At 40.2% G+C, this 22659-nt stretch overlaps 1 protein-coding gene across 1 annotated transcript; it reads right to left on the bottom strand.

Moving 5' to 3' along the window:
- Positions 1-983: 983 nt before the first annotated feature.
- IL17D (interleukin 17D) lies at positions 984-22659 on the bottom strand. The gene is made up of 3 exons (XM_069080367.1): positions 22195-22659; positions 21338-21636; positions 984-2380 (listed from the first exon to the last, which is right to left on the bottom strand). The coding sequence occupies exons 1-3, from the start codon at positions 22207-22209 to the stop codon at positions 2062-2064; spliced, it is 633 nt and encodes a 210-aa protein (XP_068936468.1). The 5' UTR covers positions 22210-22659; the 3' UTR covers positions 984-2061.

The raw sequence follows: 22659 nt of genomic DNA, 5'->3' as shown, positions 1-22659 counted from the left end.
GTTTTTAGGATTGTTAGCGCCTTGAAAATAATCCTTAAAGAAAACAGAGATTATATTTTCTTTATCCTTGTATCTCTCCTGTGCCTAACAGTATACAGTTATCCCTTCCTCATCAAAACTTTCCCCATCATGGTTTCAATATATCCCAGATCAATATAAGAATTAAATGGAATTTTGGGGAAGTTTTGATGAAGATTACCCACAAAGACCAGCAGATGACACGAAGCTAAGTTTAGAGATTCAGAAATGGGTAAAATATATGTATAGTATTACATAATATCAACATATTTTATCTTTTAATGCCATAACAATTTAGACTTCTCTGGCACAAAGAGAGGGCCAAAAAATTTTATGCAGATTTTCCAGATCTCAGGGTTGCTGAGCCCCTAACCCTGATGAAATGGAAGGGATAACTGTATTGCTATGTAGATATTTAGCAATTGTTTGTTCAATGAATCTATAAATTTCAATTATTTTGATGATTCAATTTCCAGTTCCTGCGTTTTATTCTCAGAGTCGTGTATATTTCAATGTTTTTAATTCCATTTCCTGAGATCCTGTGATTCTGTGAAAGTTGTTCCTCATCACCATAAGTAACTTAAAATTATTGATATATGCAAAAAACATCCAAGTCTGGCATACCAAATACCCAATGGAATAAGGCTAATTTTTGTTGCTATAACTATGAAGAAGTAAGGAAACTGTCCTTCATTCTACATGATTGTACAACACATTAAATGGTAAGCTATGCAGTAGCCACTTGATGTACTGAACAACAATGAAGAATGGAATAATATCACTATTCAGCTGATAATCACTGACTTGAGTAATAAGACTCACACCACGTTCCTGGTTTGGTGTAGCTTTAGGTAATCTATTTTGCATAAAAGATGCAACTGTTAATATTTTGCCACTTAGGGTTTGAGCAAATATGCAAAACACTTTTGTTTCTATGGCCAGACCATACAAAACACATAAATCCAATGGCAAAAGTATTTAATGAGGACATGAAACAATGTAAATTACAAGGAAGAGAATAAAATTTTAAAAAATATTTTCTCTACCCATACACAGAATGAATCTCACACATCTTTCAAGATGAGAAGATGGGACAGAAACCTAGAAAAAGCTTATGAAGTAAGTACCTACTGGGGAAACTGACCCTCACGGGGAGGAATATGTCAATGGGTCTTTGTCTCCTTTCAGTACACCTCCTTGGCCAGGAAGAAGATAAGCTCACTTCTTGGGGAGGCCTGAAGGGCTTCGACCTGGCTCCAGTGGCATCTGTATTCTGCCTGGAATCTTCTCCATTCCTGCTCCTTCCCAGCTCTGGCAGCCTTTATGCCAGTGGCTAGTCCAGCTCCAGATTTACATTCTGCTTACTGCTCAGACAATCACCAACCTGTACTTGCTGGGCATCTCTTCACTCTCCTTGCTATGAAGCTTAACATCTCACCATTTTATCATTTCAATCATTGCCCCAAATTTCTGGCAGTTTGGTTTTTTTTTTTTAGACTTTGAAAAGAATGCTCCAATAGAGAGAGCCCTTTGACTGGTGTTGTCACCATACTCTGTAGTCAGATGGACAACCTTCTGGGAAATGTCCAGAGAATTTCTTTCCAAGAGCAATGCCTCTCTTGGCCCCAAATATTGTGAGAAATTAAATTCTCGAGGCATGCCTATTACACAGTTCTATACTAGACTGTGCGGCTGAAAATAGTAGAGGAATATAACTGGAAGGTTCGCTCCAATATCTAATGCAGTTCAAACCGAGATACAAAAACAACACTAACTTTTGTCTGAAAAGAGAACAGTCGCAACAGTGACGTTGGCTGTAGACTAGTCTATATTTTAAAAAAAGACCCTTCCCAGTTCAGTTTTTTGTTTCATGGTTCAACTTCATCTCCTCATGGCTGATGAAATCCTCCCAGTTTTACCAAGCAATGGAAGCCTTGTTGTTGTTTTTTTTAGAAGGAAACGGATTTTCATTTGCTTTTAATTTCCTGATTCTGTGCGGGGACAAAAACCGTCAAGAGGGAAGTGGATGAGTTCTCCTCAAGTTCAGTTTGTTGTGGGTTTGTCATTTGGGTTCATCAATAGCTTCATTCCCTGCTTGTCGATGCTGGAGTTTAGGCTTTCCGACTCCTTCTCTGGTTCTGGAACACAAGTGCACCCAACCGGAATGGTCACATAATCTTCTGTGTAAACATAGCGTCCCCCAGCACAGGCGGAAGTGCGGCGCAGAATGACCGTGGGCATATATACGGGGGTACTACGGAAATGAAAGTTTTCCTCTCCATAGAGTCCTGTCAGGCAGCCCTTGCACAGACAATATGCTTCGGGCATGTATTTTGGATACCTTGTGGGATCATAGGAGATCCTGCATGGGAAAACAAAACAAAACAAAACAAATTAAGGAACAGATTTATTGAGTGCTCTTTTTTTTTTTTTTTTTACCATCTGAAGGATATTACCTAAGGAAGAATGACTATAGCATTTGTAATCTGTTTAGCAGGTTTTTATGACTAGGAAAGGTAGCTGCAGATGAATCTGTCATAATACTTATTCATTAAGTGAAAAGAACAAGCTCGGAGACTTTGTTAAATAGATCAGTAACTTTAAAAGGTCTGACGATGATTTTAGAGATGATTTTAGATGCACACACACTCCAACCTAAGCCTTCAAATCATGCTAAATATGATAAATCACCTTTCAGTAAAATTTTTTTGTCTTTTTTTGGAGGGGGGAGGGCAGGGCAATTAGGGTTAAGTGACTTGCCCAAGGTCACACAGCTGGTAAGTGTTAAGGGTCTGACGCTGCATTTGAACTCAGGTCTTCCTGACTCCAGGGCCGGTGCTCTATTCACTGCGCTACCCTTTTCCAGTAAATTTTAAAGGGCAGAAGATGGAAATTGTATGTATTGTTCACCTGGACACTTGGGCTTCCGGAACTATTTTCCTGTATGCTAGTTTTAAAAAAACTTTTATGGTTTGCTAGTCAGTCTATACACAGGGCAAAATGGGAACATGCACACTCCCTCTTTGAGGGAGCTGTAAATACATCCAGACACCTTTCATGTGATAAGAGTTCTTTCCCATTTTCCTCTCTACTTTCAGGTAGCTCAGGGTAGTACCAACCTCCGCCCCTCCCCCACCCTTTATTTCCATGTGGCCTGCCATTGCTTAAGGTTTGCAATTCTAGAGGGCTTCTGGAGTCTTTTCCAGTTTTAAATCTAATGATCCTCAAATTATCAAGTGGATATGTGATTGTGTTGATTTGGAAGTTCTCTCTAGCAAAGACTATAATCCATCCTTGCCTGTATCCTTCCATATGTTCACTAAAGAGGTCCACCTACCACACCGAGGGAGGGGGACTTCCTCCCTTTTGGAATAGAATGGTAGCACCCACCTTGCAGGGTTGTTGTAAGGTTCAAATAAAATAATATTTGTTGAAGTACTTACTACAATGCCGGGTACATAGTAGGTGCTATATAAATGTTTATTTCCTTCTCTTTCCTCTTCAGCTCCCTCTTTGTGAGGATGCCAGTGGAGCACTGGCTACATACACTTCTCATGACTCATCCATATTTTCTTCTCATTATTAAAATTCCTTGAGGCCATCTTGTACTCCACTGAAGTTCCTCATTATTTTTGTTTCAACTTACTCACAATCCCATTGCCTTCTGTGTGATGTTCATTTAAAATTTTATAGAGACTGTTGTATTCCAAGTCTCCCTACCATTCAAAAATACTAATAGAATGTTGATATTAAAAAGACAGGTTTTGTTCATTGAAGAAGTTTTACAGTTTCCCAAATGTAATCCAACCCACTTTCTTAGGCTTCATCAGACTTCCAAAGGGGTTCAAGACACAAACAAGTTTAAGAAACCTAAGGTTAGAACATTGAGCTATTTGTGTTTTTTTGTTTTTTGTTATTTTTGCTTTTTGGAGGGGAGAAGGCAGGGCAATTGGTGGTAAGTGACTTGCTCAAGGTCACATAGTAAGTGTTAAGTGTCTGAGATCAGATTTGAACTCAGGTCCTCCTGGCTTCAGGGCTTTTGCTCTATTCACTGCACCACCTAGTCACACTCGTGTGTTTTTTAAATAAGTGTTTATTTTTGGCTTCTATTAATTAATAAAATCATGGTTATCCCCAGTGGTTCATCCCCTCCCATTCCTCCAGAGAACCATCCCATATGCCAAAAATAATATTTTTAAAGAAAGAAAAAAATCAGGACAACTGATTGATACATTGACAATCTGAAAATATGTGCAATGTGTAACCATGGGGTCTTCCCATCTCTATGAAGGAATGGGATGGAGATGTCATCTGATGTCTCTTCAGCGGAATTTTGATCTTTATAATTTTGTTACATTCACTTTTTGGTGTGTGATTGTTTCCATTTATATTGTTATAGGCATTATGTGTCTGTGTGTATGTATGCATATATGTATACATGTATAGTTTTCTTGGCCCTGCTTACCTCATTCTATATCAGTTTATGTAGCTCCATGCCTCTTTTTATTCATCACATACACAATTTCTTACAGAACAGTAATGTTCCATGACACTCATGTACCACAACTTTTTTTATACATTGCCTAGCTGATGGACATCTACTTTGTCTTCAATTCTTTGCTATCACAAAAAGTGCTACTATAAATATTCTGGTGTATATGAGAACTTTTCTTCTTATTGATGGCTTTCTTGAGGTATAAGCCCAGTAATAAAATCTCTGGATCAGAGTATAGACATTTTAGTCCCTTCGTTTACATAATTCCAAATTCCTTTCCAAAATGTTCGTACCATTTCATAGTTCCATCAACAGTTTATTAGTGTGCCTATCATTCCACAACTCTTCCAACATTGACTATTACTCATTTTTGTCATCTTTGGCAATTTGCAGGGTACGGGTGAAATCTCAGGGTCATTTTGATTTGCATTTTCTTTTATTATTAGTGATTTGGGGCATTCTTTCACATAGTTGTGAATACTTTTCAGTTCTTCTTTTAAGAACTTTTCATATCCTTTGACCACTCATCTATGGGGGAATGGCTAATATATGTGCTTATTCATTGGTTACTATCTTATGGTTATTATGCTTATCTTGGTTACTAAGCCTTTGTCAGAGAAATTTGATACAAAGATTTTTTTTTTCCCCATTAGACCACTTCCCTCTTTAGGTACATTAATTTTGTCTGTGAAGAAGCTTTTTGTTTCATGTAATCAAATTTATCTATTTACCTTTTGTAATTTCCTCTATCACTTGTTTGGTAAAGAATACATGTCCTCCCCATAGCTGTCAGAGGTATATGATCATCTTCTTCTTTTTTTTAAAGCAATCAGGGTTAAGTAACTTGCTCAAGGTTACACGGCCAGTTATTTTTGTGTGGGTGCCGAGTATCTGAGGCCGGAACCGATCCTGGGTCTCCCAATGCTGGGGCCGGGGCCAGCGCTCTTACTCACTGCGCCACCTGGCCACCCTGGCATATGATCTTCTACTATTCCAATTGTTCTGTAGTAGTATCTTTAACATTAAGGTTCCATAGCCATTTAGAATGTATTGTAAAATATGTTATAAAGTGTTTAGTCAAAGCCTAATATCTCCCAGCTTGCTTTCCAGTCTTTTCAGCAATTTTTATTAATTAAGGAGTTTTTTCCTAGTTAATTTTGTTTTCTGCTTTATCAAATATTGAGTACCACTGTGAGCTATTCAACTTTATATGTTCCTTCCATTTTAATCTTCATATGTTAACATTAAATGTTTTACATTTTGATACTGGTTAAAAAGAGGGGCTGATCAGTGGTATGCAATATACAGAAGCAAAAAATAGCAGCATAGCACTTGACAAAAACTGCTGGGAAAATGACATCAAACTGGCAGAAATTAGGTTTAGATTAGCACCTTGCTGTAATGGTAATAGGAATTTGGAGATATTCCCTGCCCCCTAATATGTTGAATGTAATCACATGGAACCTGTGGTGGGAGGATTTTTCTGAAGGGTAGAGCAGAGCCCACAGGAAGCTAGGAGTCAGAGCAGTTAGAGCTGGAGGGAGGAGAGGATACACCCAGGAAGACAGCTAGGCTCATGAGTGCCAGTCTGTAGGAAGGCTAAAGGATGGTGTGGCTCTCTGTGGTGTTATGATCTATTAACTTCTTTGCTACTATTACAGATTCAGTTTTCTGGTTTGGGGATTTGGTCTTCTAGTGTCTGAAAAAATGTTCTGCAATAAGATAAGCTCCAAATGAATATATGATACAGCTATAAAAAGTTACATCAAAAATTAAAGGAGCAAGGAAGAAAGTACCTTTTAGATCTTTGGATAGTTGGAGAATTCATGATTAAACACACAATAAAGAAGATAACACAAGAAAAACCAGACAATATTGATTATATAAAGTTAAGTTTTTGCACAAGCAAATCTAAAATAAGAGTTATAAGGGAAATAGGTAATGGGAAAAGTCCTTGCAACAATTTTCTCTAACAAAGGTCTAATACACAAGACATAAGGAACTGATTCATATTTATATGATTAAGCCATTCCCCAATAGACAAATGGTTGAAGAATTTGAACAGAAAGCTGTCAAAAAAAGAGAGCAATCAACAATTATACAAAAATGCTCTAAGTCACAAATAGAGAAGTACAAATTAAAATAACTTTGAGGCCCTACCTCACACCCATCAGACTGGCAAAGATGACAAAAGTGGAAAGTGATAAATATTGGAAAGGATATGGGAAAATAGGTACACTAATACACTGTTGGTGAAATTGTGAATTGTTCCAGCCATTCTGGAATGCAATTTGGAACTATGTTCAGAAAGTTACCAAATTAACCTTTGACATAACTCTATCACTACTAGACTTATATCCTAAAGAAACTATAAAAGAGCAAAGGGATCTATATGTACAAAAGTGTGTGTATACATATATACATACATATAGGAATGTATATAATACATGTGTATATGCATATACATGTGTGTATATATACCTGTACACACACATAATACGCACATATATGTATACTCTTTTCATGGTGACCCAAAACTGGAAACTAAAAACATATCCTCATTTTGGGGAATGGCTAAACCATGGGTAGGGAACCTGCCGTCTCAAGGTCATACGTGACCCTCTAGGTCCTCAAGGGCAGCCCTTTGACTGAATCCAAACTTCATAGCCCTTTGACTGAACCCAAACTTCAGAGATGTGAAGTTTGGATTCAGTCAAAAGGCTGCCCTTGAAGACCTAGAGGGTCACATGTGGCCTCGAGGCTGCAGGCTCCCCAACCCCTAGGTTAAACAAACTATGGTATATGAATGTAATGGAATATTACTATTAGAAATGATGAAATGGACAATTCAGGGGAAACTGGGAAGTCCTTTATGAACGTAATGAAATGTTTGGAAATAAAACTCTACACAATAATAACATTATAAAGAAAATTAACTTTTAAAGACTTTAGAATTCTGAGCAAAACAATAATAAATCAGAAGTCCAAAAGAATGAAGATGAAACATACTATTTAACTCCTGACAAAGAGGTGATGAACTTAAAATGCAGAAAAATATATAGATTTTCAGGTATATCTAATGTAAGAATTTGTTTTTGCCAAACTATGCAGCTATGTTATCGAGAGGGCTTTATTTTTCAGGGCTTCCCCCCCCCACTTATTTGTTCATTGTGTGAAGAAGGAAAGGAGGTAGTAAGAGGGACAGATTAATTTTTTAAATGCTTGTCAATTGGAAACATTAAAAAAAACTTTTTAAAAAGAAAAATGTTTTCTTTTTCTTTGCCACATTTCATTTGTATACCAGGAAAAGGTATATGGGGGGGGGGGGGCCAGGGGAAGGGAAGGAAAGGTTAGTACATCAGTACAAATCTCATGTAAAGATTTTAAGCTATCTTGTTTGTCCTGTCTTGTCTTCTCTATTCCCCTTCTATGTTCTCCCCTTTTATCCCTTCCTCCCTTTCACATTTTTTCATTTCCACTGTCCTTTTTTATTCCCTTGCTGGGAAGCAGAAACATTTCCAATGGGACAGAAGACTTAGCCCTAACTACAAGAAATGGGAGGAACAATTCTTGGCTACAAAGAGAATACAAATTTCAAGAAAGCTCATTGTTATCCACTGTGTTTACTCTGAAGAGGTTTTGATGTCTCAGAAGTAGCCATGAAACTACTGCCCACGAGTTTTTTAACTTAACAGCATCGGAATGAAATCTCGACCCCCCTCCCCTTCCCCACCCCATCTTAATGTTTTAGAGAAATGTATCATTTTCAAAACACACGTGGTCTCTTTTCTGATTTTCTTTTAAAAGACAGAAAATAGTTTAGAAAATAGTTTCATCATGGCTGAAACTGGGTTCACATTTACCTCAAAAGACAAAAAAATGTAGTCCTAAACAAGGAGAGATCAAATAAGAATCTTTTTTTTTTGTTTTTTTTTTGCAGGTGTCAGGGATATTCCAGGAAAATAATGCTCCATCTTTCAGCATAATTTAGTAGGTGCTTGGCATGAGAACATACTTGAAATAAATCAAGTTTTTCTTCTGAGAGCTTCAGACAACCTTCTCACTGGCCATGAATGAAGCTTGGCATGTGTGAATGACAGCTGGCAAGATTAATCCTAGAACAAAGGGTACATCCTCTGGGGATGATTAGAGGGGATGGAAACTGAGCTCTGAATAGAATGAGTGACAGCCAAGTCTGGGGAGAAAAAAATACAAGTTCAGGAATTTTGAACTTCATAAGGAGCGATTTTTAAAAAGAGAGGGATAAAATTCCAGGAGACTATGAGGTGCATTCCCCAGAGACAAGAATCTTCCCAATGTAATTGTCTCATAATCTGATATCAAAATAGAAGCATCACTGAAGAGCGGGGACTCAACCTATTTTTTTTTTCTATCATGGATCCCTTTGACAGGCTCGTGAAGTCTATGACCCAATGTTTTTAAATACATAAAATAAAATACATAGGATTACAAAAGAAATCAATGATACTGAAATTCAGGTGTGAAAAATTGCGGGAAAAACACAATCAAATTCACAGTCTTTAAAGAACCTTTTCACTTTTCTTTGAGGGGGGAGGCAAGGTAGTTGGGGTTAAATGACTAGTGTGTCAAGTGTCTGAGGTCAGATTTGAACTCAGGTCCTCTTGACTCCAGGGTTGGTGCTCTATTCACTGCACTACCTAGCTGCCCCTTTTCATTCCTTTTAGGTAACTTAGCTCCCTTTCCTCTTCCTATTTCATTCTGAGCCCAACTTTTTCATTTTTACTGATTCTCCAAAAATGTATCCTACTGGACAAGCGCTATAGATTGCATATCTTTCTTCACTTTATGGATTTCCCAAGCACATCTGGCACTGGGATGTCAGTTAGAGTACAAGTGTGGTGACCTTACACTATCCTTGATGGTAAAAAAAAAGTTTATCATAAAAATCACAGCAGATGTTTTTCATCTCTGCTTGGTTTTTTTGTTCTTCCATTTTACCCTTAAATGCCCTGAGGATGATTTTGCTTAGCAGGTTCTCTCACTCAGCTTTATTCGAACCCATTTCATCTTCTACTTTTCTCTTCTATATGAGGTGATACTGCTCTTAATCTTCAATCATCCTCTTCTGTAGCATTTTACAAAGAAGCTAATGTTCTAAACAGATGGTGTCTTTGGTTGACAGGTCCTTCCTTAAGTGTAAAATCATGTCACTCCTTCATTCAATCAATGCCACTATTTTCTATTGCCTCTAAGATCAAAAATAAACTTAGTTTGGCTTTTAAAATCCTTACAACCTGGGCCCTAATTTTTTTTTCCAGCATCATTGTACATTATTCCCCCTCCTAAACCCTACTATCCAGCCAAACTGGCCTTCTTTCTGTTCCTCACACACGATGCGCCATCTCTCAATTCCATGCCTTTGCACTGGCCATCTCTTATGCCTAGAATCCACTGTCTCCTTGACACTATTTATTAAATGTCTACTTGGCATCTGTTCCAGAAAAAATCCTCTTTCTTCATTATACAGCTTAAGTAGGTGTCACCTTTCACATGAAGCCTTTGCTGATCCCCCTAAATGCTAGTGCCCTCCCTGTCCAACTAGCTTGTATTTAACTATTTAGATTTATGTTCTTCACATGTATTTTTAATAGGATATATATGTATATATACACATGTACACACATTTATGAGAATGATAATAACTCTGTGGGCAATAATATAGGGCTATGCCTGTAAGAAGATGCTAGTATAAAGGTGTAAGTAATATGATGTGCAGGAGGACTAAGAAGACCTGCTCAACCAAAATGGAGCAGCCAGGAATCCAAAAAGAAACAACTTAATATTCACAGGTGTTCCCCTTCTCTCCATTTGTCCTGGGCTGGTTTGTACCTGTCCCAAGGAATTCTTGATTCATTCAGCTTATTAATCTCTTTCATCCAAGTGGCCCTTTGGTCTACAAGTATGAATTGGAGTTTGACCCATGAGTGCCCAAATACCAAACCAGCCATTCACAGGACCACAGAATCAGACTTGGAAATGGAAAGGGCCTTAAGGGTCCTCTCATACAATCCCTCCTTTTACAGATGAGAAAACCGAGTCCTACAGAGGAACAGTGACTTCCCTGAAGTACATAGCAAAGGCACAGTTTGAGTCCTCTGACTCCTTTATAGCATACTGCCCAGTAAACTACACTTAAAGGAATATGAACGTTTGATCAGGATTTTAATATGAGACCTCTTGCATCTGAAGCAAGGATCATTTCCCTACACCAAAACCCCACTTCCATATCCTAGCATATTAACTATCATTATATCTCATTTGGCCAGAATGGTCATAGCTTCCTGCCAAGGAAGGGAGTGGGGAGACTGGGAAGTTACAGCTAGCTTCCCTCTACTGAAAATAATGACTGACAGCCCCACCCTCAGCCTATTCATCAAGTACTCCAAGAGCCAAAGATTTTTGGTGGACAGTGCCAAGAACCTCTGAACAACATCTTTCTGGCACTGGGAGAAAACTTCAGACACCAAACTTTCTCATGAATGCCTTTTTAGAGGATGTGGAAAAACCTCCCTGGTTTTGTAGCAAGGTCTGACACTGAAGCAAATGCCAGGAGGCCAATGACTCTCTAGGCAGAGTTGTAAGAACACTAAGGCCTTTGGGAAGTGCTGGCATCCAGCTGGGGGTTTCTCATCCAGACTACTTATGTTTATATGGGCCCTGTGATTATTCTTGGGGCCCATTCATACATTCTAGTTCAGTGAACTTCATCTTATTCACTCCCCCTCCATGAGAAAGATAACTAGGGTCAGTCCCTAGGCTGACCCAGAGACTAAGGCCCTGAGGTCACCCCTGAAAAAGATACAAACAAGTTGGCTCTAGAATCAATTGGAATTTCCAGGAAAATATAAGCTCTTTGAGAGAAACGGCTGTGTATATCCAGCACTTAATACAGGACCTTTCATTTCACTGGTCATCAAATCATAGATTCAGAGCTGGAAGGAGACTCAAAGGTCAGTTATTACAACACCCATTTTATTAATGAGTGAATTGAGGCTCAAAGAAGATTAATGATTGTCCAATGTCACAGAAATGGTACATGGCAGAGCAAGGGATTTAAACCAAGTTTCTCTGATTCTAAATTCAGTGTGTAATAGATATGCAACAAGTGTTTACAGAACTGAATTGAGTTTTGATTGGCACAGCCCAGAGCTTAGATCCCTGGGGCTTAAAATGAATAAATTTCAGAATTGGAGGGAATTTTAGAGATTACGTAGTACAAACCCTTTCTTTTACAGATTACAAAAATGCGATTGGAAGCGGTTCAGTGATTTCCCTAAAAGAAAAATGAAAAAACAAACGAGTAGGCAATGGCAGAATCGAGACTAGAATCTAGGAACTCTGAAGCCTATTTCACTGTTCTTTGTAACCCACAGCAGACTCAGCCCTTACACCCTTAACGAGGCAGAGACAGAAGAGCAGGGAGCCAAAAAGGCTTAAAGTCATTGATGCCTTGGCAGTCCGCTATTCTTTGGACAGAGTAAACAGTAAACCCACACCAAAGTAAGCCGTTTGTTTCATGTCAAGTCCACATGAAAGGTCAAGTTCAGGATCATAGGTTCAATTATAAGACTCAGAGCTAGAAGAGGCCTCATAGCAGAAACACTTGGGACAGAACTCTAGAAGGGTGGGTTGTTTTGTTTTAAGTCAATAAGAATGAATGTCTTTGGATTTTTTTTTCTTAGTTAGAAAAGTTGTCTTGCATTCACTGTAGCTTGAAAATGTCCCTCTAAGGGAGAAGCAAGACCCATGTTAACAACTTAAATCTACAGTTATTCCTGCCACATCACAACTTTCCCCTCTGCAGTTTGACTATATCATGGGTCAGCATAAGAAATTAAATGGGAATTTTGGAGAGAATTTCGTGGAAACCGAAGACAAGATGCATAGGCCAGCAAATGACACAGAGCTCATGACCAAAAACTTAACCCAAATTTTACAATAAGGTATTGTAAATACCCCATATAAAGGAAAAAGGGAAAATTCAGATTCTTTTCTGGTATGAAAGGAGAGCCAAAAAAATTTTATGTGGATTGTCCAGATGGAGCGGGCTCCTTGCCCTTAACCCCCATGATGTGGAAGGGATAACTGTACACTCATCTGAATTCTGTCCCCCAGGGTAAGTGACTCAATTACCTGTTCTCTTTTGGATAATGAAGGCTTAGTCTATCTCAGTCCAAGGTTGACCATTTGATGATTTTGAGAAAGAATGAAAATCATTCCTCTATCAACCTGCTTCATTCCCTTCATTCAATGCCAGGAGATTATCAGTGTAAACTGTAATTTGTCTTTTACCCTTTTCACAGCCTCTTATCTGCCCCTAAAAGGTGAAAAACTCCAGCCCCCATCTCCAACCCTGCTTCCTAATGGTTATGTTCCTGGAACATCTCATTTTAGGTGTGAAAATCTTGAAAAAGTGTTGATGGGATAAAGTTTTATCACCTTCAATCTCTGGCTCCTGCATGGATGCTTAAGTTTGGAATTGACAGAAAATAAACATTGAGCCATAGCCAATGACTTTGATTTGAGGACAAAAGGCCTTTGTCCCATGACAATACTATATTACAACACTTCTATTTTTGCTTTCCATAATAGTGGTAATAAAAAGCAACACTTTGATGTTGTAAGATCAATTACTTAATGGATTTGAGCAGCTTAGATAACAAATCGCTCATAGAATAATAAATTTAGAGCTGGAAAGACTTCAGAGGTCATCTAATCCAACTCCCTGATTTGATAGATGAGAACTCAGAGTCAAGAGAGATGGATTTACATGCTCAGGGTCACACAGGTAGTCGATGGTAGTGGCAGGATCTCTGGTTCTATGACTCCAAATTTAGCCTTTCTTTCATTGCACTGTCTCAGGGATAGGATATGCTTCAGCCAAAGGCTGACTTGGCCTCAGGAACACAAGATTTCTGAAAGAAGCTAGTTTGCCTCCTCCATAGTTCTAAGTTAGAACTTGGTGGTCAACCACAGAAACTCAGGAAGACTGCTAAGGTGCAGTGGCCTGCAATGGGCTTCATTGGCAGCATTAACTCTCTAGCATTCATTCCCCATAATACAGGTGGACCAATTTGCTATTCAAATTCAGAACCAGGCCATCAATCTCTGCTTCTTCTTTTTTTTCATCATTAGGATACACATAGACAGAAAAGGTATTATAGATTCATTGGTAACACATTACCCCAGAATAATACTCGTGTCCTAATAGAGGTTCCCAGCAGGTGTTGAGGGGAAAATTACTTTTGTCCCCTAAATTCAGAAGCCCAAACTAGCTGGAACGTGTGTCTACTTTCCGTACCATAATGTCATGGGATTGGTGAGATGGAAAGGACCTTTGAGATAATTTAGTTTAACTTAAATATGAATCTCCTCTAAAAAATATTCCTAACATGAAATCTACCTGAAGATCTTCAGCAATGAGGAACTCACTATAGCATGGTGGAGTGAAAAGAGTTTTCTGTCTGTATTTGGGGAATAATTGGATCAAATTCTGCCTCAAACTCTTACTAGCTATGTGATCACCCATCCTTCATTGTCTCTCAATCACATTGGACTCTCCATGACCCCATGTATGGTTTTCTTGATGAAGATATTGGAGTGGTTTGCCATTTTCCTTCTTCAGCTCATTTTACAGATGTGGAAACTGAGGCAAACAGAGCTTAAATGACTTGCCCAAGGTCACATGGCTAGTAAGTGTCTAAGGCCAGATTTGAACTCAGGAAGAGGAGTCTCCATGAGTGCAGGTCCAGCATTGTCTCTACTGGGTCACCTAGCTCTACTCAAGAAAACCACAAATGAGGTCAGAAAGAGTTGTCCATGACTGAACACCTATAGGCAAGTCATTTAGCCTTTCAAAAGAAACAGGGTGGCATAGTGTGTATGGTAGGCAAACTTTGGGGACAGGAAAGCCTAGGTTCAAGTCTTGCCACTGACATAAATTAGCTGTGTGACTATGGTCAAGTAGCTTAACTTTTCAACACCTGTGGCAACTTTTTAAGATGATGACCATGATGAGTTTCCAGTCTGCAAGAGTGGCGGGAACATCTACTCTAGAAGCTTTCCACACTGATAAAATCGCATATCTGGATATTAAAAAAAAAAAGGTGGGAGAAGACCTTTAGGACTTTTTTCCACAGGGCTGTGGAGCTGAGCCTGAAGTCAGGAGGATATGAAGCAGTTAGGTGGTGCAGTGGGCCTGGAGTCAGGAAGACTGAGTTCAAATTCAGTCTCAGATACTTCCTGGCTCTGTGATACTGGACAAGTCACTTAACCTCTGCCTGCCTCAGTTTCCTCATCTGTGAAGGGGGGATCATAATAACACCTACCTCCAAGGGCTATTATGAGGATCAAATTGTTGCTGCTTTGCTGTTGTTCTTCATTCTCAAAAAGGAACATGACATCAGGGAGGTGATGCCATGAGATGCAAGTGAATTGGATTTAAGTGAGGAAGGGCAGTGCTAGGTCACCAGCCTCACTTTCTTCTTCAGGGGCAGGATGACTGGAGACGGTCCCCATGAGAATCAAATGACATGCACTTAACAGAGTACATTTAATACATGCTTATTTCTTTATTCGTTCCCTCTCTTATTCCTTCCTTCCTTCCCTTTTTCCTTCCTTCCCTTTTTCCTTCCTTCCTTCCTTCCCTTTTTCCTTCCTTCCCTTTTTCCTTCCTTCCTTCCTTCCCTTTTTCCTTCCTTCCTTCCTTCCTTCCTTCCTTCCTTCCTTCCTTCCTTCCTCTTACTCTTGGGGCAAAAACACCAGTGACTATGAATGGTAGGAACTGTGGACTACTGAATGATAAGCCTCTTGGCTTTGGGGAAAGGCTGAGGACGTCCACCTCTTCGACTGACAGGCTGGCTATGTGACTTTGGATAAGTCATTTCAACTTTCTTGGCCTTCGTTTTCTTCATCTGTAAACTGAGGACAAGATGTAGACAAGTGGACAAAATAATCTCTAAAGTCTCCTTTAAATACTAAGATTTTATAAAACTACATGTTTTGGGGAAGTCTGGAGGGAAATCTGCTACATCTTGAAAACTACCCAATAGCCTGATATAACAAGAGTCTGAGCAGCATATTTCATGGCATTTATTCAACCTTACTTCCTCCTCCCCACCCAGCCTCTTCCTGGATCAGCCCCTTGTTGAAACATCTTCGTGTCAAAATGTTTTCAGGGTGAGTTAAAAGTAAGAAAACTGCCCTAGAAGACTAGAAAATAAAACCTAGAAATAAGTTATTGAACATGATTCATATTCCAGAGAAAAACTTTCTTTAGATTTGTGCCACAAGTTATTAAAGGAACTACTGAACATTATTTAGATTGCTGGTATGTGTTTTCTCTTAGTATTTCAACATAATTGCGTGACTGGCCCTATTCAAAAAGCAATAAGCTGGAGTGTTTGCAATGAATAGGAGTCTTTCTAAATATATCAATTTCCTTTAATCCCTTACTAAGCAATCAAGTTGGCTTTATTTAGGTATTTTTATTTTTAAAACTGAACAGAAACAGACATCATGCCACAAAGTAAACGTGATGGTATTTTTATCTGCCAGGAAATTTCACAAAACAACCTATCTACATCATTTAATATTTGGTATTTTTCTCTTAAGAAAACCTTTGCTTGTGTACTGGGTCATACTACCCCTGAGGCAGAGTCAGTTTGATTTTCATCTAAATATCCTGGACAGGAAAAAAAAAAACATCCCAGAATAGTCTTCACTGAGCTCTGGAGGGAAAGATGCTTTTTCCACAGGCATAATGGTAACACTGGCAACCATCTAAATTTGCTTTCCACAAATTTCCAAGTAATTCATTGTACCAATGGAAAAAATACCATACTATCTTTGCTGGTGTTTTTGTAAGTGATTCTCTTTATTTTGTTGGTGCAAGTAAAAGCAGGTTTTTTTTTACTTATTAAAATTAATAGACATCTTAGTTTAGCCAAATCCTTTCTTTTAATCCATTTGGAGCCCCGAACTACATTTCTAGGAATTTTGTTTCTTTCTTTCCTTGATTTTCACCCTCGTTGTTTTAAAAAAATTCTTTTTGCTTCATTTGGATTAGATCTGAGCCAGGGGAGGCCTAATTCCAGTTTCTCTCATAAAACCACCGCCTCTACACTCCCTCCCCTACACAGTAAGCTATTCAGAAGGTTCAGAAATGGACAACCACCTCCTACCCTTCACCCCCAAAAAGTGTGTTGAAAATCCTATGACATTTCTAATGAACAGGATGAAGTGGTCTCAGGTCTCAAAGTCAGCTAATCACACATTTTGTTCCATATTGCTCAGTTGATTAAGTACTTTTAAAAGTTCAAGGAATCTCTAACACATTATATCTTCATGGGAAGTGTATACATTCTGTACCACCAGTGGGACAGGGTCCGAGTTATGGCAGCACAACTGTGAAATCACTGGGGGCTCTGTTAAAACTATACAGGAATGTCTACACTGCTTTTGATGCTGTTTCTCGCAGCCCCAAACAGCTCCCTCTCCTGTCAGGGCTTCACTTCACAGATGAGAAAATGGGTGCTTAATGCATTATTTTCCTAGCAATCACTCCTTCCTCCACCACAATCATTTTATGGTGAACAGGGAGGGGGATTCTATCCTTCAAGAGTAGTGGTCCCTGCTCGGCTAGGTGACACAGTGAATAGAGCACCAGCCCTGGAGTCAGAAGGACCTGAGTTCAAATCCAGCCTCAGACACTTAACACAAAAAGTGTTAAAAAAAAAGGATCGTCTAGGATGGAAATTCTCGGGGGGCGGGGGGAGAAAGAGGAGAAAAGGAGGATGAAGGTGTGTCTGAAGGAGAGGAGCAGGGAGAGGGCATTGGAGGGCAAACTACCGAAATTTCCTCTTCATTTCTCTCCCCTGAGAATCGAGGCAGCGGGACAAAGTGCACTTGCCTCAGTTTCCCGGAATCAAGCCCGTAGACCTTCCCCTCACCCCTATGTGACCTTGGACAAGTCACTTAACCCCAACTGCCCTTCAAAAAGCAAAAAAAAAAAAAAAGAGAGAGAGAGAGTAGTAGTCCCACACATGTACAAAAATATCTATAGCAGCTCTTTTTGTGGTGGCCAAGAGCTGGAAATCGAGGGGATGCCCATCAATCGGGGAATGACTGAACAAGTTGTGTTATATGAATGTTATGGAATACTATTGTGCTATAAGAAATGATGAACAGGTGTACTTCAGAAAAACCTGGAAAGACATATATGAACTGATGCTGAGTTAAAGGAGCAGAACCAGGAGAACGTTATACATAGTAACAGCCACGGTGTTGGAGGACTAATTTTGATAGATTTAGCCCTTCTCAGCAATGCAAGGACCTAAAATATTTCCAAAGGATTCATAATGGAAAATGCCATCCACATCCAGAGAAAGAACTATGGAGTCAGAATGCAGAGTGAAACAGAATATTTTCTCTTTTGTTTTGCTTTATTATATTTTGTTTTCTTTCCCATGGTTTCTCTCATTTGTTATAATTCTTCTATGCAACATAAGTAATATGAAAATGTGTTTAATAGGAATGTATGTGTAGAGCCCATATCAGATTGCATGCCACTTTGAGGAGGGAGGGGAGAGGGAGGGGGAGAAAATTTAAAACTTATGGAAGTGAATGTTGAAAATTTAAAAACAAATAAATTAATAAATTGAAAAAAATAAATGTAAAAGCTCAAAAAAAAAGTGTAGTGGTCCCAGGTCAACATGAATAGCTAAAGAATAAGAAGGGGCCTGTCAGGTCTAGATCAGGGGTTCTCATCTTTTTTTGTGTCATGGACTCTCTTTGGCAGTCTGGTGAATCCTATGGACTCCCTTCTCAGAACAGTGTTGTTTTTTTTAAATGTGTAAAATAAAGTACATAAGTTTACAAAGGAAATGAATTATATTCAAATGTAGTTATCAAAGTATTTTTTAAAAACCAAGATCATTAACCTCAGGTTAAGAACCCCTGTCTAGATGAACCCAGGTCCCTAACCTTGCTGAACCCTTCCCCCTTCCACACGTCTCCCCCCCCAATTTTTTTGTTCCTCCCACCCCTGCTTTTTAAAATGGTATTCCCAGAACTGAATACAGTATTCCACAAATTGCCTAACCAGGATAGACTAGGGAGATTAACACCTCCTTATTCTCTCAGAGATACTGCATCTCTTTTTTTATACATCCCAAAGTTGACATACCATACTTCTAAAATTAACACATAGATCTAATTGCATCACAAAAGTGTGCAGTGCCTTTCTGTTGCCATTAGGATAAGCTATCACCATTTTAGCCTGACAGTCTGGTTCTGACCTACTTTTCCAGATTTATTTCATAGTATTTCTTATTACTCACTCAAAATGCTAAATAAGATGTTCTCTGATCTCTTGCTGACCTCTCTGCCCTCGTGCCTGACATACTCTAAACTTTTGTTCATTGAAACTCTCTGCAGAGGTCAGCTGAAGGGCCACATATTTCTAGGAGTCTTCCCCGATTCCTCCAACTAACAGTGAACCCTTCTGGAGGATTTCGTCTAGCTCTCTCCTTTGCCCTTATCAAAATTTAACTTGTATCACATTTACCCCAATATGTCTTAGATGCTCTTTTATATTGTAAGCCCAGTGAGAGAAATGATTATGCTGGGTTGTTTTTTTCAGTTTAGGATGCCCAGCACCACGCACAGTAGGCATTTAATAAATGTTTGTCAAATTGTGAAGGACTTATTAGGTTGCACAGTTGGTATGGGCCTGGAATCAAGAAGACTCATCTTCCTGAATTTAAGTCCAGCCTTAGACACTTATTAGCTGTCTGACCCTGAACAAATCACTTAATCCTGTTTGCCTCAATTTCCTCATCTGTAAAATGAGCTGGAGAAGATGGCAAGTATCTGACCCTGGACAAGTCACTTAACCCTGTTCGCCTCAGTTTCCTCATCTGTAAAATGAGCTGTAAAAGGAAATGGCAAGGGCGGGTAGGTGGTGCAGTGAATAGAGCCCTGGCCTTGGAGTCAGAAGGACCCAAGTTCAAATCTGGCCTCAAACACAGCACACACACACACAAAAACTAGCCATGTGACATTGGGCAAGTCTCTTAACCCCAATTGCCCTACCTTCCCCTCTCCAAAAAGCAAAAAAATTTTTAAAAAGGAAATGGAAAAGCACTCCATAATCTTTGCCAAAAAACCCCAAATGGGGTCACAAAGAGTCAGACATGACTGAAAAATGACTCAACAACAAATATGCAGAGACCAATGTCATGACAGAGAGGAGCATCAGCAGCAGTAGATTTAGAATCTAGTTCTGTCAGTAAGTGTTCATATCTTGCAGTGAAAGACACCTTATCCCATAGGTAGGCATCTTAACCTCTTCTTTGTCATAGACCCTCTTGGAAGGTTGGTGAAGCCTCTGGACCCCCTCTCAGAATAATGATTTTAAATTCACAAAATTTATTCATTGAAATTCATAAAAAGAAATCAATTAAGTTGAAATAAAGTTATTAAGTATATATCATATATATATATATACATATATATATACATACGTACACACACACATAGTTCATGAACACCAGATCAAGAACCCTCGATATAGGGTATAATTCACTTTACCTAGCCAAAGTATTTACAAAGTTGTATTTTACATGATTACAATAGCCATTGCCAAGTAACACCAAAACTTGCATTTAATGTCCCAAAAAGCACATAAAACAAATGGTCCATAATTTCCAAGAGATAAATACTGACTATCCAGTTTTAGGGCATTTGACCTTGCCTACACTGATCAGTACACATCAACCCCTCTACAGCTTCTGAGCCTCCAAACTCTATGTGATTTTTTTTTTTTTTTGGTCTAGGCCTACAGGGGTGGGGAACCTGCAACCTTGAGGTCATATGTGGCCATCTGGGTCCTCAATCCCATCCCTTTGACAGAATCCAAACTTCACAGAACAAATCCCCTTAATAAAAGGAGTTGTTCTGTAAACTTGGACTCAATCAAAAGTCCACATGTGGCCTCAAGGCCAAAAATTCTCCACTGCTGGTATGATTTCAGTGGTGTAAGGAAATTCTGTTATGTAATTTTCCCTTTATTCATGAATGTTTTCTGTGACTTACTTTTAGAGAGTGCCTGGGCCATTGAGAGGGTAAGTGATTTATCCAAGGTCACATGTCTAGTATGTGTCCACTAGTGGACTCAAACCCAAATCTTCTTGACTTCAGGGTTTTATTGATTGCAAAAGACTCTGTCTCTATTAAGTTACAGGTGGGTTAAAATGTGTATTGGTGGAAATTAAACCACACTCCAATGAAATAATTCCTGAGTTTTACAGAAATAAGTGAAAGGTTTGATCTAGGTCCTCAGGGTGCTTGCAATTTTACATACACACATACATCTATGTATACGTGCATGCCATGCACGTATACATACATATCTATCTATCTCTCTATCATCTGTCATTGCCAAACGTCATCCTCCTCCCTACCAAACTTCATACACAATACAAATAAGAAATGAGGAGCTGCAAATTCCTTTCCATTTTCTTGAGGCTGGTTTTCTTTACTCTGTGAATTACTGAATTAACATCCTACAGCTCTGACCCTGCCCCAGCGCTTGAGCATTACCACCAAAGAAGCAGAAAAAACCTTTCTCTACCTCACCCACAGTGCCAAAGTTTTGTTGCTGTTTTTTTTTTTTTTTTTTAAGGGGCAAAAAGACGAGAGGTTCCTTAAACATCATACTTCTCCCAGCCCCAGCGCTGGTTCTCACCCGGGGACCCAGCAATGTAGAATTTCTGCGCTCACCTGTAGGCCCATGGGGAGACGCTGTGCAGGTTGATGGGGAGTCGGTATTTCTTGTCCTGGACCGGCCTGCCCCCTGCCGGGCAGCTCACGTTGCGCTCCTTGTCCAGCGGTTCCAACTGCAGGGTGTGGTGGAAGGCGCTAAGCATGCCTGCAGCCAGCCGCCCGTACAGCTGTTCCAAAAGCTCCTCCGGACGGTCGGCACAGGTTCGAGTCCGCACCGGGCGCTTGTTTACGCGGAAAGCGTCTGAGCTGAGGCTCAGCAGCACGGACAGAACGAAAACGGCCACGGGCATCTGAACCTGCAGCTCAGCAAGGGACGGGCGGAGTGCAAGGGAAGCAGATGTGTGAGGCTCTGCACAACTTAATCCCTAATTTGCATGACTTTCCCTCCTGCAGCCCCAGCCCCGGCTCCTCCTGTTCTCTGGGGATCGTCTAGGATGGAAATTCTCGGGGGGCTGGGGGAGAAAGGGGAGAAAAGGAGGATGAAGGTGTGTCTGAAGGAGAGGAGCGGGGAGAGGGCATTGGAAGGAAACTACCGAAATTTCCTCTTCATTTCTCTCCACTGAGAATCGAGGCAGCGGGAAAAAGTGCACTTGCCTCAGTTTCCCGGAATCAAGCCCGTAGACCTTCCCCTCACCCCTATTCATTGCTTTCCTCCACACGCCCTTTTTCGCATGCTTCACTTTGTTAGGCTGTGGGTAAGGGCACAGAGGCAAAGCGCCCAAGTCGACATCGAGCTTTGCTGGGGTCGAAGGCGGAGGAATAAGAACAAGAGAAGAAGTAAAAGGTTCCCACCCCCCAACACACACACACACACACACACACACACACTCTGCGCCCCCCACTAGTCCGCTTACCTTCCCTCGGGACATGGTACTGGGATGCTGGGCGCGGGATGCTGGGCGCGGGAGCGGGAGGAGACGGGTGAAGGCAGCGGCGGACGAGGCGCGAACTTCGTGCCCTGAACTCCGCTCTCTCAGGGGAGAAACCGGAGAAAAAGTTGGAGGAGTGCCCCAGCGTTCACTGCCTCTCTTCTGGCCGCCGATGCCAGGAACATTTCGGACACACACACACGCCACTTAATTTTTCAGTCATTAACTTGCTTGTTGAGGCTCCGAACTAACCCCGCGCGACGCCCCCTCCCCCTTGCGGGGCGGGACATGGGGACCGCAGCAGGAGCAGCCTGCCAGCCCGGAGTCCTGAGTAATGGGTGTGTTTGTATTTGTGGACGGGGGAGTGGGGGAAGGAGAGACTGTTGTGTGGGCGTCCTACCCAGGTCACCAAAATGAGAGGTCCCAAGAAGGGGGTCGTCTGGGAGGAGG

This window comes from Petaurus breviceps, unplaced genomic scaffold (genome assembly GCF_028583685.1).
Source record: "Petaurus breviceps papuanus isolate PSGF00001 unplaced genomic scaffold, PetGlider_PUasm1.0 91133, whole genome shotgun sequence".
Lineage (NCBI taxonomy): Eukaryota > Metazoa > Chordata > Mammalia > Diprotodontia > Petauridae > Petaurus > Petaurus breviceps.
This window is presented reverse-complemented; position numbering and strand designations above follow the sequence as displayed.